At 39.1% G+C, this 16,715-nt stretch overlaps 1 protein-coding gene across 1 annotated transcript in view; it reads left to right on the top strand.

The window, feature by feature from the left end:
- CEP170 (centrosomal protein 170) overlaps window positions 1–7,427 on the top strand; it is a gene marked incomplete at its 5' end in the record, with an annotated part of 73,235 nt that extends 65,808 nt beyond the window's left edge. Inside the window, 3 exons of the mRNA XM_084261979.1 lie at window positions 2,877–2,970; window positions 5,183–5,234; window positions 6,761–7,427. Coding sequence (XP_084118105.1) covers window positions 2,877–2,970; window positions 5,183–5,234; window positions 6,761–7,047 — 433 coding nt within the window. The 3' untranslated portion in view covers window positions 7,048–7,427. The remainder of the gene's footprint in view (window positions 1–2,876; window positions 2,971–5,182; window positions 5,235–6,760) is intronic.
- Between the last annotated feature and the right edge of the window lie 9,288 nt (window positions 7,428–16,715).

The following is a 16,715-nucleotide window of genomic DNA, read 5'->3' as shown; positions in this document are numbered from 1 at the left end:
GCTAAAATCAATCATGAAAACAAATTACAATGAGGACAAAAGGTAATATATATCTTTTTGCTTGACTGGTTTCTGTCCCACTTCATTAGAGCTGCCATTTCTGTTTTCTAATTTATAGATAATGCTCCATGTTCTGTCATCCTTCCTCCCTTGCATTAAGAAATAGGACTGAGAGAAAAGCTTTTGATGCTGTTTTCTTCAGCTAGATTTTCCTATGCTGGCCAAACTCTTGGGTTTGTTTTTTTTTTCCCCAAGTGCTAGTGTCATGTCCAGATTGAAACAGATTGAAATGCCTGACTTCTTCCTTTCACCAAATTCTCTGTATATCTGTAATTTTATTCATAGCAAAAAAATTCTGTGGCATTCTTGCCTTGTATCCTATAAGCCATTCTTTGCTATCAAATTATTGTGTGGGCTTCTCAAGAAGCAGACGTGCACTTTGTTCTTTTCTGTCCTTTGTATGTTACAATGAGTTTGCAGGAATTATCAGAGGTGATGGAGGCAAGAGGTAAATAGGTTTTGCAGTGAGAAGACCTACATGGCTTTACCAGTACTCTGCAATGTAAATGCAGTGCTATTGGCTCGCTTTGTAGCAGCCACCTACCTCTTCAATCAGGAGTAATCACAGGCAAAGCACTCAGGTCAGCACAGGTATTACTTATCAAACCCTGCAGTTAGCTGAAAAGGGCAAAGAAAGAAAAATGGGAACCAAGCACAATCCAATGAGAAAGTTCAGACAGATTTGCCCTGGAAAGTAGGGAAAGACAAGAGCAGAAAGTGGCAGGCATTTATAAATACTGTCTTTAAATATATGGAGGATGTTTAGTAGGAAGAGCAAAGAAGACAGAGATTAAGACCTCCCCTAGGAGATGAAAATTTACTAAATGAAAAATTGGAAAAAATGTTGTAAAAGGGAAATAGGCTTCCTAAAATTATAGCAAAACCAAATTGGCCTGTACAGTTTATAGTGGAAATAATAACACATTTAAAAATACTGGTTTTATTTTTTCCCCCCTTTGTTTTTTAAAAAATAAAATGACCTATGAAATGGAAAGCTTTCCAATTGCAAAAGAAGTAAGAATGTTATCTCTAAAAGAGAGTAAGACTGAAAGCACCACATACACAAGTGGAGGTGTACAAAATGATAAAATGATTTTAACGAGAGCCAGAAGGTAAATGAAAAGAACAGTGTCACAGTATCTTCTGTAATTTTCCCACTAGTGCCATTTACAGATAAACAAAGTCTCATTTTCTCTGTTCCTGCTGATTACCAGAGTGATATAAATGCTACTAAAGTATGCAAAATGTAGCTGTGTAAGATTCTCTGCATATGGAATCCAGATCTTTTCAGGAGTTGCCTTTTTTTTACTGCAAGATCCTATAAAGGATTTATTTGGCTTTGTGTTTTTATTTCTTTATTTCAACTCATTTGTTTCAGGCAAGTCCTAAATTTTCCATTGGAATTGGACTTTCTGGTTTCCAGGTTTGCAGTTGTACATCTTTGCAAGCTTTTGCAATCCCTTCCAGACCATACAAGTGATCTTGTCAGATCTCTCCTGATCAACTTCATTACAAGACGATGGCACAACTTGAGGCTATAAAGTGTTTCATGTTTCCTTCACTGTAGTTCTGATTACTTCTAATTTATTTTTTCCTTCCCCAAGAAAAAGTATGTATTAATGTTTACTCTTTGTGTGCCTTGTACTTGAATGCACCGAAGTCATGTGCAGAAGTGGTAATTTGCCGCAGTCCCATGATATTGTGTCATTAGGGTAGCACTTCCTCACAGTGAAACATCTGACAAAAACATGCTCTGAGGCAGCAGCAAGTGAAGCAGCTTCTGGGTGGACTGCCTCTGGGTGTCTGTGTACTGACAAGATGACACAGGGTACACGTTTTGACAAACCAGGCATTCTTGACAGGATAATAACAAATAGAGGGATTTTCCATATCAGTAACTGAAGAAAAATTAACAGAAATGCAGCACTGAGTTTCCCATCTTTCTTTCAGATCTTAGTCTCCATGAGATACAAGCTATCATGAAGCTTAGAAATTCTTTCCTCAGAGACCACCCTACACTAATAACTTCTTTAAAATGTACTAATTTTAAATTTGTTTGCTTAGCAGTTTTACTGCAGCCATTCTTACTTTATGAAATATCAGTCAGAGAAGTGGTGGATTTGGATTTCTGTGTCACCATTGCATCACTTAATTAAAAAATTAATAACCAGACCTTAAATACCCAAATATTCTTTTTTTAAAGTTGTGCAAATGTCATCAGTTTAAATGATCTTTATATGACAATGAAATCAAAAATTGCTCATCACAGGAGGGAAGCAAGGCATTAAGAATGGGGAATCTCACAGCATGCTTTGGGGGTTTGGAAATAATAGAAGTGACTTCTTTTAAACATGTAATGCAAATGATACTTATAATCCTAAATCATGTCTATACAATTTGAGTGTTGAGAGTTTTCAATTTAAACTTCTTCTAAGAAATACATTTCCCAAAGTGTTTTATTTTTCATTAAATATCAAATACAATTGTAAGAGAGTTGCATTTATTTACCATTGTTAATCTCTCTCTTCTGTTTTGTAATTATAAAATGCAGTCTTAATAGGGAATTCTCTCACTGTTATATGACTATTTTGCTACAGAACTGCCATTTTAATGTCAGTACTGATAGTGCTGAAACCCTGTATGCTTCTCTGGAAATTTAAACTCTTATGGTCGGATTCTCTCCGTTTTCAGTATTTCAGATTTTAGTTTCATTCAGTGTGCTCTGTGCTGCTTTCACGTCTCATGAAGTCTTTCAGGTTTAGTTTCTTTATTGTCATCTATTTTAAACATACTGTTCTTGAATTTCTTTCTTTCAGAATATTATTTAAGGACAAAGATAGAAATTGGGAAGAAATTGAAAACAAGCTGCGAGCTCAAAGTGAAGTTCCTATTGTGAAAACATCAAGCATGGTATGAATAGTTCTCTTTCTGGAACTGAAGGAGCCTCATCTAATTTCTAAACAGTCAGTAGAGGAATGTGTTATTTTAAATCGTACAAAGGCAAAAATCTTTCAGACACTCAGTATACTTCAAGAATAAGCCTGCTCTCTTTAAATAACAAATAAATAAGAGTTACTATCTTACAAAGAAATTGTCTTAAATTATTGTTCAGGGGAGATTCTTAGATAATGCAATAAAAAGACTGCAAACATAGGCTATTTTTGTGTAACAAAAGTAACAATCACTAGTTTGGATTGCTTGCAAATAAACTTGGGGTACAATCTAAAGACTAATTTACCTACTGATTATTAATACTTAATATATAGTACTGGATAATATTAATACTGATTATTGATATTTACATAAATAGGGATTTTTGCTATATGTGAATGAAAATAATCTGTTGACACTTAGCAATTAAAGCACTCCTCAAGGGAAAATAATCATGATTTTCTGTGGAAGTGATAACCATCGGGTACCAACTACAACACTTGTTGATACAAGTAGTCTTCTACCCCATCCTGATGAGAATGTGCCAGTGGGAACGTTTCCTAGTGTGTTCCTCCTCTGCTTCTGAACACGGAGCATAGGGTTTGAAAAACATCTCTACATGTGGGAGCAGGTGAAGAGTCTAGCTACATTGTCCACTCTGGAGTATCCTGCTCTCAGACCTCAAATTACAGAGGCAGTTTTGTTTCCTTCAGGAAAGGTAGGAGCAGAAACTCCTTCTTGCATACTGGACTTCTCAGAAGCAAATGTCAATCCATTTACTGTGGCACTGAACTGGCTAGCACTTCTCTGTTAGCTCATCATGAGCTATAGTAAACTCATCCAAATTGATTTTTCCTGGAAGTATTAAAAACTTGGCCCATAATTTCTGCAGAATGGTTTGGTTTTATATACACTGTGTATATCATTAGAAACTGACAAATTATGGTTTTTTCCAAAGTTTAATTAAGCAGGTTGCTTATAGAAGTTTCTAATTTTAGAAATATGATACTATAAGGAGTTTCTCTTATCAAGCATTTTATATTCTAAATGCCATGAATATGTAGTTTTAAGGTATTCATTAAAAAAGAAAAATATTAGATGGGTATTTTTCCCGAAGTTCAGCATTTTACAAAATACTTACTCAATGCATAAAAGCATCCCATGTTGTTAGAAAGTGTATGAGCTTTTATTTGTCAATGCACTGATTTTTCAGTATCTGCTGTTTTCAGAGAGTTAGGTTGTTCAGATCTAGTACTAAAGCAGTGCTTATTTTTACCGCAGAATATTACTGAAATTAACGGAAGGCAAATATAGCCAATTGTTGTTTTTCCTTGGGACATGTATGTCCAGCTCAGGTTTGGGATCTGCTTAAAGATAACCACTTTGTAAATTCCAAGGGAATCAGTCTCTTTGCCACCCACAAAAACCACATTGCTTATTATAAGATGGGTTTCTGAAATGGGTTAAATGGGTTTCTGAAATCAGTGCCTTTGGAAATTCTCAGCTTTTGAAGACCAGTGATAGCTCTCCTCAGCAGTTTGATTAACAGTACCCAGTACCCTTCATTATACCCTTCAATTGTAGGATTTGCATATTTATAATTTATTGTTGTGTTTGAGTGCATTGTTGTGTCTACATCTATAAGTTTTGCAGCACAGAGGAGAAAAATGCATAAGGCAAAAGAGTGCTAAGGACCCAAGACTGGTGTGCTGTATGTGGCCCAGTGGTAGCAGACAAAATCCCAATGCAGTCGTCTTGCTATTGACCGACATCTGAATATGATTGTAACTCGCCCAACTCCATTAATACTGGGTTTATGCTGTAATTTTCCTTTAAAGGTTTAGTGCTACTGCCCCCCATTTCTACAGAACCATGGTGTCTGTGAGTCTCTGCTGGAGAAGAATTAATGCAGGCAGATGAGCAAGGGGTAGAGTGAGGTTTTGTTGACCCTAGCAGTCAGCCAGTGTGGAGGAGCTCACGATTTCTGAACAGGTCATGACTGTCCAGCCCCAAACACTCCTGCCCAGGACCTGTGGGAACAGGGACAGGCCAGCACCAGAAGTGGTGTTCTTGATGCCAGCAGGGACAGCCCAGATAACATATTGCAAAGGCTGGGGAGTGGGATGTTTACTACTCCTGGATAGTTAAGTCTCTTCTTTTCTTTAATGAAATACATTTGTTTCTTTCCTAGGAAATATCATCAATCTTACAGGAACTAAAACTAGTTGAGAAACAGCTGCAAGGTAGAAATCTTTTTTCCACTTTTCTCTTTTGTTGTTCCTTGGTTTAATATTTTAAATATACATATGTGTATGTATGTATATCATAAAACAGATTTAAGATATTAAAATATATTCAAATTTATTAAAATATTTGTACATTAATATCATATAATGGCTGGCACATTTTAATTATTTTAAAGCAGAAGATTGGTGATACTTTTTTATATGGGTGAGAAAAGGCTCAGCTAAAATGGAAAAAGCTGTGAGAATCCCAAAGGAATTATTTGTGAAAAAATATTTAATAGAAATACTTTTTGTAGGTAAACCTTGAAGAGTGGGTGATTGAGAATCCTGTGATTAGACTTCATAAACTAGTCTTTGCACATCAGCAGTACCCTCGTGTAGCGCTCTTCAGTATCAGGAATGCATTTGGATCATAATCCATGGTCCCAATCTCCAAAAATCAAGTTTACCCCATGCAGTAAAATGAAAATTTAGGATGAGCTCTTGACATCTTCCCTCCACACTACTGAATCCTCTCTTTGTAATTGTGTGCTGTGCTTACAGAGACAGCTGTGTAGATATATTTATCAGTTTATCAAAATCAATTTCAAAATAGAGTGTATTTTTAAAAGAGTTTATATTGAGTTTATTGTTTAATTTGGAGTGGTCAAATGGATTAGTGACCCATACTTATATGCAATCATTATATTTTGTACAGATTTCCTATATTTGTTATTTTTAGTGTTTAGATTTAAGCCCACAGTAAAATGTTCTTTAAAAAAGAATGTTTCAGGAGGAATCATGAGCCACCTTTAGAGACAAATTGGTATTTATTTCATGCTCAGCTACTGTTAAAAAATGTTACTTTATTACAAAAAGTATGTTTAGAGAACATATTATGTTTAGAGAACATAACAAAGAAATAAGGCCCAGAGAAAGAGGCCAAATCATTTCCTCCCTACACAGTGTGAATAGATGTTAGGACATTTAGTAGTACAGTGAAATGAAATTGTACGTGGTGCTTTGGCCTGCCCTCCCTGTGTGGGAGGAGATGAACACTAAGTCCATCATTTATGCATTAAAAAGGATAAATAATCGATCTTTTATACAGATTTAATTCAGTCCTGGAATTAGCAACTGTGGATATTGGGGAGGATGGGGAGGGGAGGTGTGGAACGAAGCTTAATATAATGGTAATATTAAAGAAAAAACCCTTAAATGTAACTACAAATCCCATCTTTTGGTCCCTGTAAGTTGATCGTAGGATGGTTTGTCATCTCTCCTGTCCACACATCAGGCCGTAATTAGTTTCTGCAGTTACTTTTCATCTAAAGTTTTAATACATGTGAGTGCTTTCAAATATATATCAGCTACATATGTGCTGGATACACCACTCCTTTGTAGGGGGCAACACATAAAAGCTTGTATCTGTCATCATAAAAATTTAAGTATTAAAACAGGGGGTTTGTACTTTTTATGGTAACAGAAAATGATATTTGTTATGGTGTCTTCCCTGTCCCTTTCATATCTTTTTGATTGCTTAGCAATTAATGCTATGATCGACCCTGATGGTACCCTGGACGCTCTGAGCAACTTGGGATTTGCCAGCCCCATCTTGCCAGCTCAGCCGAAGCTGAAGTCCAGTCCCGTTTCCCAGAGTACCCTGCCTCAAGTGCAGCCCAACTGCCAGACCGAAGCCCGGGCCGTTCGACCCGCCGCCGTCCCTGCTGCCGCTGAATTTGAGAACGCTGAATCCGAGGCGGATTTCAGCATACGCTTCAATAGGTTTAACCCAGATGGGGAAGAGGAAGATGCCACCCTGCATGAGTGACATCTCAGTGTTGATACAAGAACCTTTCATGTGGAATGTTTAGGAATAAAGAAAAAAATATAATATTGGTTTTATAATTTAATAAAAGAAAGGCTTGGACAAACAGCGGTTGTTTTATTAAACCAGTTTTCTTTAACTGTGATGCTTTGATTGTCACACAAATCCTTTTTGAATCATAAAGTTATGCATAGATACCAGTGTAGGAAAGCAGATTGTGGCAGGTTTGCCCTTTGTGGTTGTGTGCTTTGCAAAAGAATTACTATATCAGCAGTTTTCCCTTAATAGGTTTATTTCTTTTTAAAAGCCATGCAAGCAGTCTAACATTTAATGTTACCGAAACCCCAAATCTCTTTGCCAAACTGCTCTAATGAATGGACTTCCTCCACTAAAGTTTGTACAGAACTGTCGAACAGTTAATTTGATTCTGAATTAATGATTTATATAGGAAACGTTCTCTTGGTCTGCAACGACACGTTACCGCAAAAGGTAAGACAGATTTCAGAAAGCATTCGTTCCTGTGTGCTGAAAATCTCAAACAGTTCTGTGACATAACCTTGTTGCTGCGTAAATTCTCTTGGGGTTTACAAAACTCACATATTATGTTTGCACTAAGATGTCCTGGGAGTGATAGGTGATCATATCAATACCATTAAACAGCAAGCAGTGTTTTGGTGTACATACAGAACTGATAATACTGTACTTGTATTATCATTGCAGTGTTTTAATCCACTTTCTGAAAGGACTATTTGGCACTTTTTGATCTTCTTCAAATGTCTTTTTGATGTTATTGAAAGTAGAAGTATTTCATATCTCATTTCTGTCCAAATATTTGTTGAAACTAGGAAACAAATTTAAACCTACACGAACATGGGGCATTTTAAAGCATATTAAGGCAAATGGGCTGTCACCAATTCAAATACAACGTAAGCTGACGGAAGAAGCTACTGTTCCTCGGAATGTAAAATTTTCTTTAGGGGACTTGGAAATAGAGTTGTCATAATTTGCTTGATCGATAGATGCACTCCCAAGCAAATGATTTTATTTGCTTCTGTATATTTTCCCGTAGTCTTGCTAGTAAAGCTGTCTCTGTCTTACATATTTAAAAGGATTCTGGAAGACGACTGCTAACATAGACGTTTTGCTTATACCACTGAAAAGCAAGTCTATTTAAAGTTTCCTATATAAGCCTATTTTCCTTATAAGTTGTCCCAGTAACTTAACATTTGGAAATAATAATAAAAATAAAAGTAAATTACTTTGTATTTCCAGAACACTGTAACTTGGAGGAATGTTGTATTTCTGTTCAGTGTAACTAATAGACTGGAATTTTCCTATGTTTGCATCGGTCTCTATATATTACGGTCAAAGATACAGTTTTGCAGCTTTTATGGAATGGTCTTTAATATTTCAGCAATAATCCTATGTGACATTTGTTTAAAAAACCTACTTCTGTACACTTTTAAATTGTACAGGCTTTCAGAAGTCAGTAAGAGTTGGACCAGTTAATAAAAATGCAAAAACTTTTTTTGTAGAGATGTAAAAACAAAACCACTAATCTGTTGTATAATGGATTTCGTATTTTCTTTAAAAAAAATTTAAAAGCAAACAGCCTTCGTGTATGACTCGATACGCTGTACTCCAGCTAACTGCAGAAGCCTGAACTACGCGAGTTTACAGAGGCGACAAGAAAAGTCTTAGAAGGTGCAGAAGGGCAAAAATAAATGGAAACCAGAGCTAGGTGTTGAAAACTGAGTGTACCAAACCATTGCCATAATCCCTTCTTTTGTTTAATGCTTGGGAACATCATTTTTCCACAGGCTCGAGTGGGAAGTAGGAAATGGCTGGGAAGGATTGCGGGCGCGGGCTCTTCATGCGAGATTCGGTTTGTGTTCTTCAGGCGTTTCTACCTTTACGTTCTGTAATAAGCGTTTTGCATTACGATGTTCTTTTGTATGAACATGTTCTCCTTATTTATTTTTGTTACAGTTATTATGTATGTTATTTTGTTATATGCATTTACAACTCCATTTTTAAATAAAGTGTTTCTGGAACTTTACAAATGTGTGAATGCCTGATTGAGAGCTGGGAAGCTCACGGAGCCTTCCTGCGGTCCAACTTCCCTTTACCGAAATAGGAAAGGACGTTTTGTCATAAACATCTTTCCTCTGGAAGAAGTTCAGTGATTGCTGCCGCCGCAGCATTCATTCTGTGCTGACAGCTCTGGCTGGCTTTCCTGTGCTCAGGTTCATTTCCACACTTGAATTGATTTTTGTGTGCACAGCTAGAGGCAGAAGCAATCCGGTATGCCAGTCCCCAAATAGTGACTGTTTCACTGTGTAGAATGAAGGCAAATGAGTTTTAATGCAGCTGCCAGGTAAAGCAGTAGGTGCCATTCAGGCTGCTATCCTGCTGCTTCCTATACTGGAAAACGTTACTGAACGTTCTGGTTTGGCTCCAGACTGATGCCTGCTTTTTTTCTGCCCCAGCTTCAACTCGTATGCACTTGCCCGCAGGACTCTAAATTTCCCCATCCGTGGCTGGCTTCCTGCAAGAGCAGCACTGCGAGTTTAGTATATAGCTCCCAGAACTCTTTCCCAGGTATTTGGTATTTCAGTGTTGTTGAGCTTTGCTGTGACTTGGCAGCAGCCAGCTCACCTTTCTTCTATGCACCAATGTCCCCCCTGGACCCCAGCCAGTTGGCATTGCGGCTGCGCTAAGGGCACACAGCAGCACTCAGTCTTAGTTGGCTCTCAGAGGGGCAGGAGGTTTTTACTGCTGGCAAGAGTTTGGTGTAGTCAAAGATGGGGAAAAGTTAGACAGGCTTTCCAGCTGCTCGGGACTCTCATGTCACCCAGCCTTCTGCACTGGTACTGTTTCCTTGCTTCTTGCCAGCCTCCCTCCACCTTGGCAGAAGTGTCAAGCAAAGCCTTTCCTTTTCAGCTGCTTTGCTCGCTGTTCACCTGTTTCTGGAGGGAAAGATGTATATTGCAAACAAGTGGGGTCTGCAGCCCTGGAAATACTTTAAGGCAGGGTAAAATAACTGGAAACCTGCTATCAAAAGTTTTAATCTTTATATGCTCCAAAAAGACTGGACTTAACAAAGTGCTCCCTTTGTCTCGGTAACAACTTCTTGAGCAGCAGTTACTGTTCCATGAGATGCTGATGCTCTGGGCATTACGGAGTAGAGTGCCCTCTCGGGGCTGTGTTCAAACAGGGGTTCGCAGCTGCTGAATACCCTCATGGGGACGCAGGGCAACTGTTCCATGTGTTGTACTTGCAAACATTACTGGAGCACTGAAGCCTTAGGCTGGAGTGTGAGATGGAGATTTGCTCATTTCAGAGATAAACCCTACGTTTTCGCTTGCCAATTAACATGTCTCCCTGCTCGGTTCTGCTGCTGTAGTCTATGGACTCTTTCGGGCCAGTGTTTCTAGTGCTGTTTTAAAAATTAATACACGTTTATAATTGATGAGGCTTTCTGCTCCTATGGAGTATTTAAAAGCACTATCAGGACTAGAAGTCTTTATATTCTATTAAAAAATAACAGTTTAGCAGCAGTGTGCCTTGCTTTTCAATCAAACTGTGGTCTTTCTTAATAGAAAAAAGGTTAATTAATTGTAAAGATGTTTTTCAAAATGGGCAACATGAGGTTTCTAAGTTCTGTATGTCTACCCATGTGTGCGTGGGCCTGTCTGAAGCTGGGCACAAAGAACAAGGATTGTATAGAAACTTCTAAGAAGCCAACAGTTGACTTCATGTTTCTGCCTCTGAGGTCATATTATTTATGAGCTAAGAAAATCTCACTGAGGGAGTCAAACAGACATGGGTGTGAGTGCTCAGAGGACTGATTGGTGCCTGGTTTTGTTGAGATATGACAGAGGTGACTGCAGATAATTCAGGAGATTTTTAAAGTAGTAAGGAATGAAATGCCTTGATAAAAGTAACTGGATAAAACGACGTAAATGGTATTTCCCAGTACAACAACTGAATAATAAATGAGCAGACAAACCACCATGTTCTCAACAGACGTTACTGGGGTGGCAGATTCCATAAAATGCAAAAGGCTGAGCAAATGTTTGTAAAAATTCCAGAAAGAAATCGAATGGCACTTTCTAGTCTGAGATGTGCCTTGGGTATGAGTGAGACAGCAGCCTCCCTGCTCGCTGTGGCAGTGGCAGCTGAGAATACTCCGGAGTTACTCTGTGTGTTAGAGCATTTTTTTCTCTGCAGAATGGCTGGAGTTTCACAAACAAACCGACTGAAGCAATAGAAAGTCCTTTCCATCCAGAGCAACAAAACCTCCCCAAAAAGTGCAGTTTAGTTTATGCTGTTTTCCTAAAATCCTTTTTGTACCTCATGGATAAAATTTGATTTTCTAGATTTATGACCTCCTCCAAGATAGTTCCTCTCCCGCACCTTTGTGCCTTTAAAAGCCCTGGGCTTTATTTAAAATCCCGTCTTTGGCTTCACTGAGATTATTAACCCAAGGGCAGCAGAAGTTCAAACACAAATTTGAAAGCACAGTTTGGTGGCTTATCTCAGTGCCAGCACTAGCTCTGGGCCTGCTGAGCTCAGGAGAGGTCCTATGTTCCCACATACATGAGCAGGGTTTGCTCTTCAGGGTAGGCAGCATGTGCTGCTTGGAGTTTTTGATAACGTGTTTTCAGAGTATCTAAATTTCTGACCTTGGCCAATTCAAGTATTTTTCAGAGTTCAAAGTACCATTAACATAGCAAGACATCGTTTTCCTTTTTAATGGTGATGTGATTTTATTTGGAAAAGAATGTGGTTCTAATGTGGGAGAAAAGTGTTCGGTAACACTCCAGCTCTCTATTACACATTGAGCAGAGCTGGTGTCCCTGAAGTTGATGGAAAGGTTCCTGACTGACATTACATGTTTATTTAACTGAGTGCAGAGGCAGGTTGCTACATTTGGGTGTGTGTGGGGGAGTTGCTTATATGCAGTTTTGTAAAAATCAGAAAAGCTGCCCACACCCCATCCCCCCACCCCCATCCTGCCCAGCTCGGGCATGTTTAAATGAGTTGATTAGAAGCTTGAACCAGACATTGTAAAAGCAAGGATTTTAAAAATTATTAGGAAGAAACTAAACTTGGCCTACATCACGGATTTATTTTAATTGATATTTAAATTCGTGCAGACGAGGAAACTTGCTGGTACTTGTCCTACTGTTCAAAATGCATGAGCCAAAAAAAGGAACGCATTGGAGAGTAGGAAAAAAAATATCTATAAAGCAATAGGTATGATTAAAAAACATAGCTGAAGGAAATTTCTAATTAAGGATTTTCTCTGGGGAGGCACAGTGAAAAGCTTGAAGCTAAATGAGCTTTGGAGAATTGCTGCAGATCAATGAACTGGTTGTGCCTGTTTCTGGAGCCTCCCAGGCGGCAGTGCTGAGGACTGGCCCAGATGATTTTATGAACATCAGTAATGCTCGTTGGCTTACACCCCAGTTCGGAAGCCAAAGAAACGGTTACAAGATTTTTACCCTCCAGTTGTGCTTTCCTTCTGAAATCTTTCAAGTGCTTCACAAACATTCGTTCTGTTACGAAATTTCTACCCAAGAACCTCTACAACCCAGTTTTACAGATGGGAAGATAGACTAAGGAACATCTTCTTCTATTTGCTCTCTAGAAAGCCCTGAGGCAAGGCATTGCCACAGCTCAGATCTCAGGAAGTGATACCATAGAGTATGACAGTAGTAATAATGCGCCTATTAGTCTGACGATGCTCGTTTTTTAATGTCAAAGTTATCCCTGACTCCTGTTCAGGGATATTTTTCTCTTTCTGTTGAACGTGGCGCTGTCGTACGTGTGATCCTCGGCACTGTGCATACATAGCTCAGGATTTTCCCAGGTGTCCCAAATGTTTGTTTTTCAGGTTTATCCCTGTTTTTGTCCATTTGACATCGCTGAAAAGTAGAGCTGTGGATCAGTTTTATCTGAATTAATCTGGTCTGCCAATGCATGAAATGTTCCAATTCTCCATGCAGATTACCTGCATTTATGTGCAGGTATTAAATTTTTTTTCTTTTTACTTGAAGGATTAAGAAGCTAACAGGGATCGTATCAGTAGAAGTTCTTGGCCACCAATAACTGGGGCTTTAGATTCACTGTTAGCAGAATACTACTGACTACTTTTGCAGCACAACAGAAGCCATTTCTTTTAGTTTTCTCATATAAGGATTTGATTTCTGGGCAAAAGCCTAGAGTGTAAGGCACGGAAGCAAAGGTGCTTTGTTCAGTTGTCCAAAAATTCTCAGGACTTTGTGGAAGTTGAGATTTGGTACCTTTGTTCCCTGCAGGACAGCGTGCAGCTGTAGATGTCCAAGTGTGTCAGGTCAAAAGCCTCCATAAATGAGTGTGTGGGTAAAGGTCCACAGGCTTGTGAAGCAAAAAAATAAATAAATTAAATAAACTGGTATTTATATTCTATAAAGTTCAGGAAAGTTCACCTGCCTGTCAGCTTTTCAGGTAAAAAGAAAAAACCCGTAGGGTACCCCGTTGAGCACTTGACTGCATCTAGAAGAAAAAACCTCCTGAAGCTGCTAAAATTTTCTAGTAAAGCTGCTATTTTACCAAAAAAGTGCAAAGAAACGAAAAGTTGTTATCTTGAGAAAGGACATATGGCCCATTGCATGTGCCTGCCTTTGACAAATTGAGCAAGATTACTAATGTCTTTGTCATGGCTACCCTGGGTTAGTGACAAATCAGAAAGGACTGGGGATCAAGCTTTTGTTTGACTCTGGGGCCCGAAAGGACAGTGCTAAGGGGATAGTCCCACATTCTGTGAGTGGGGTTTTTTGGCATCACTGTCAAAGGAGAATTCAGAGGCAGGAGAGACAGCGGTTGTTTTAAGGGAGCCAAGTTCTCTCTGGCCCCTCCCAGCACTGGCTGTGCCAGCACTCCAGTTCTCCTGTAAGGCAATTTCACCAGGGAATGTGCTAGATTTGTCTCAGTGATTCTCTCTCTGATAGAAACCAGGGCACTGAAGTCCAGCGAGTAGATAATAAAGACAAACAGGGCAGCTAATTGTAGCAGCAGAGCTTCTAAGGACAGAAATTGTGACGTGGTGCTCCTGCTGAACCAAGCTACAGCAAATACTTCGTGGTCTCATGGGAATCAAGGCTTTTTAATGTGCATTACCATCAAGACTAGAAATTCCTCAAGTAAATAAAAATGGGGTGGGAGGTGGACAGGGGACTTCCCAGAAAACATATTTGGTTTTAATTATTTAAGTTTCCCAGAAAGAACTGAGGAAAATAAAGCTTTGATTGGACCCACCTCTACTGAATTTTCAGGTAAACCAGCAAAACCAACTATGACTTTCCCAATCTGGATTTCAAGGACTAATAGATCACACTGCAAAGAAATTTAAAATGTTGAACATTTCTGGATGGAAAATCAAACTGCCTGATGGAGGCTCTCTCCTTACCCAGTAGGACTTGGATAAGGGGACATTCTGCACTTTCCTAACTCATTAATTTTCTAACTAACTCTGGACCAGCGAGCGCTGTAGGAGCTGGTGGTTGCAGAGCCATGTCTGTGACAATGGAGGCAGCCAGAGCAGCTGTGGCCTCTGTCACTTGTGGGATGGGGACAGCTCTTCTAGCCCTTCCAGAAGAGGGAAATGCCAGCAAGCCCTCCTCCACATCTAACTTACAGGATAAAAAGAGGTGGCACCTTACCACTCTCTGTAAAAAACTTCCCCCTAATACCTCTGTAAAAAACTTCCCCCTAATATCTAATCTAAACCTTCCTTCCTTTAGTTTTAATCCATTGCCCCTTGTCCTGCCATTATCTGCTCTTTTAAAAAGTTGAATCCCCTCCTGCTTATAAACATGAAGTCTTATGAGTAGAACTGGTAGAGTGCTCACAACCAGTAAGGGTTTAGTTACGGGTAGTAATCGGAGAAAATTTAATGGAAAGGTATCTTGAGTACTTACTGCATGGGAATTCCCCCTCATATGTGGGCCAGGCAAAAAGAATTTAATTCCCCAAATTTTAAATGCTTCTGCTTTTCAGCATTTCTCATTTTTAATTTTTAAAATGAAGTTCTCATTCTTGCTAAATGTATACATTTACTAGCTTATCATTTCTATGTTTATCTGGGAACTTGAATAACTAGAATATTTTTTACGCCCTCCATGTCAGCACATGACCTAGACATGCATAACAAGGAGAGTAACTTCAGCTTTCACTTACTTTGTAAGTCCTTTTTTTGGCCTGCTGACAGACATTCATAAGAAAAAAATAGCGATGTATGAATGAGCAGTTTCCAACATTTACCATGCAGAGACACCCATGTACAAAGCTGTTACAAATGCAGATTGGAAATTACCTGATCCATTGGTGGCTTTACACGGCCCCAGGACCCTGAGGGATTCAAGCAGTCATTTTAGGTCCATGCAGTATCCTTCTCCCGTTGAGTTTACGAAGACACAACATACACAAAGAGTTCTGAAGAGCCACTACCACTGCAGCAGTGCAATGAAAGCCAGACACAGCGATGTGTTTCCAGAAGTGCTTGTATGATGGATGGCTGCTCATCACCTCCTCAGGTTTGGCTGTCCTTGGCCCAGCCAGCAAGTCATCTTTTTCCCCACCAGAAAATTGGATTATTGGGATTTATTTCTGTTAAGTCCTGGCGAGCAAGGGCGAAAGAAGGATTTTTGTATTTTACATTTTCTCTTCTCTTCCCCTCTGGGCCTCTTGTTCTGATTTATTTTTTTCTGGTTTTATCAAAGGAAGTTCTGCTTGGTGAAATGAAGTTTCCCAGGTGCTACGCAGAGAATTCAAGTCAAACTAAAGCTGATAATCTGGCTATCAAATCCATACTATTAACATTAGGATTGAGCAAATATAAAGTTTTCCATGGCCTACACACATCTAGTTTAGACTGATTTCTCTGGTCCTTATCCATCATCGGTTTATTTCAAAAATTACTGCTCATGCCCAGTTAACCATGAAAAATCTCAGTTCTGAATATCCCAGCACTTAAGGGAATTTGAGCATCTTAAGAGGTGATTGAAGACCACTTTATGGGCCTTTCAGTACCCTCACAGCCTTCCCATGCTCCACACTGTTTTCTTCAAAACACAGTAGCAGCTTTGGATCAGCTTGTTGCAAAGAAGTGAGCACACCGTGACTGTACAGGCAGTAAAAAGGCCAGTGATGTGCATGGTGGGTGGAGTGCAGCACCACCAGCTATTTAAGATGTGGGCACAAATAGTTTCTGGGTAGAGGCAAGTACCCGGTAGGAAGGAGTATCAAGCAGCTGCTCTCCAGTGCTGAAACCCAACAGCTGAGGGTAAAGACACAACAGAGCACTGCGTTGCTCCGGATGCCAACAAAACTGCCTCTCTCTGCTAGACTGAAGTGGAAGGAGTTTGACCAGATTTTCACTGATAACAGAATCTGTATCTTCCTCAAAGTTATATTTTTTTACCTAGGTCTATAATAATTAAGAATTCTTGTGTTTTGTAATGGCAGGAACTTATGAGTGAAAGTAAAACCTGTCTTAAATGATTCACAAGAACTCTCCTTGACTAATTTTCTTTGTGTTGTTTTAAACCAAAGCTCGGCATAGTGCAGGTTAGTCATCTGTTTTTCTTTTATTATCAAGAAGCTTTCTGAAGAGCAAAACAGGA

The sequence above is a fragment of the Gallinula chloropus genome (genome assembly GCF_964237585.1).
Source record: "Gallinula chloropus genome assembly, chromosome: 3".
NCBI lineage: Eukaryota > Metazoa > Chordata > Aves > Gruiformes > Rallidae > Gallinula > Gallinula chloropus.
The sequence above is the reverse complement of the archived record's forward strand: the minus strand, read 5'-3'. Positions and strand labels throughout refer to the sequence as shown.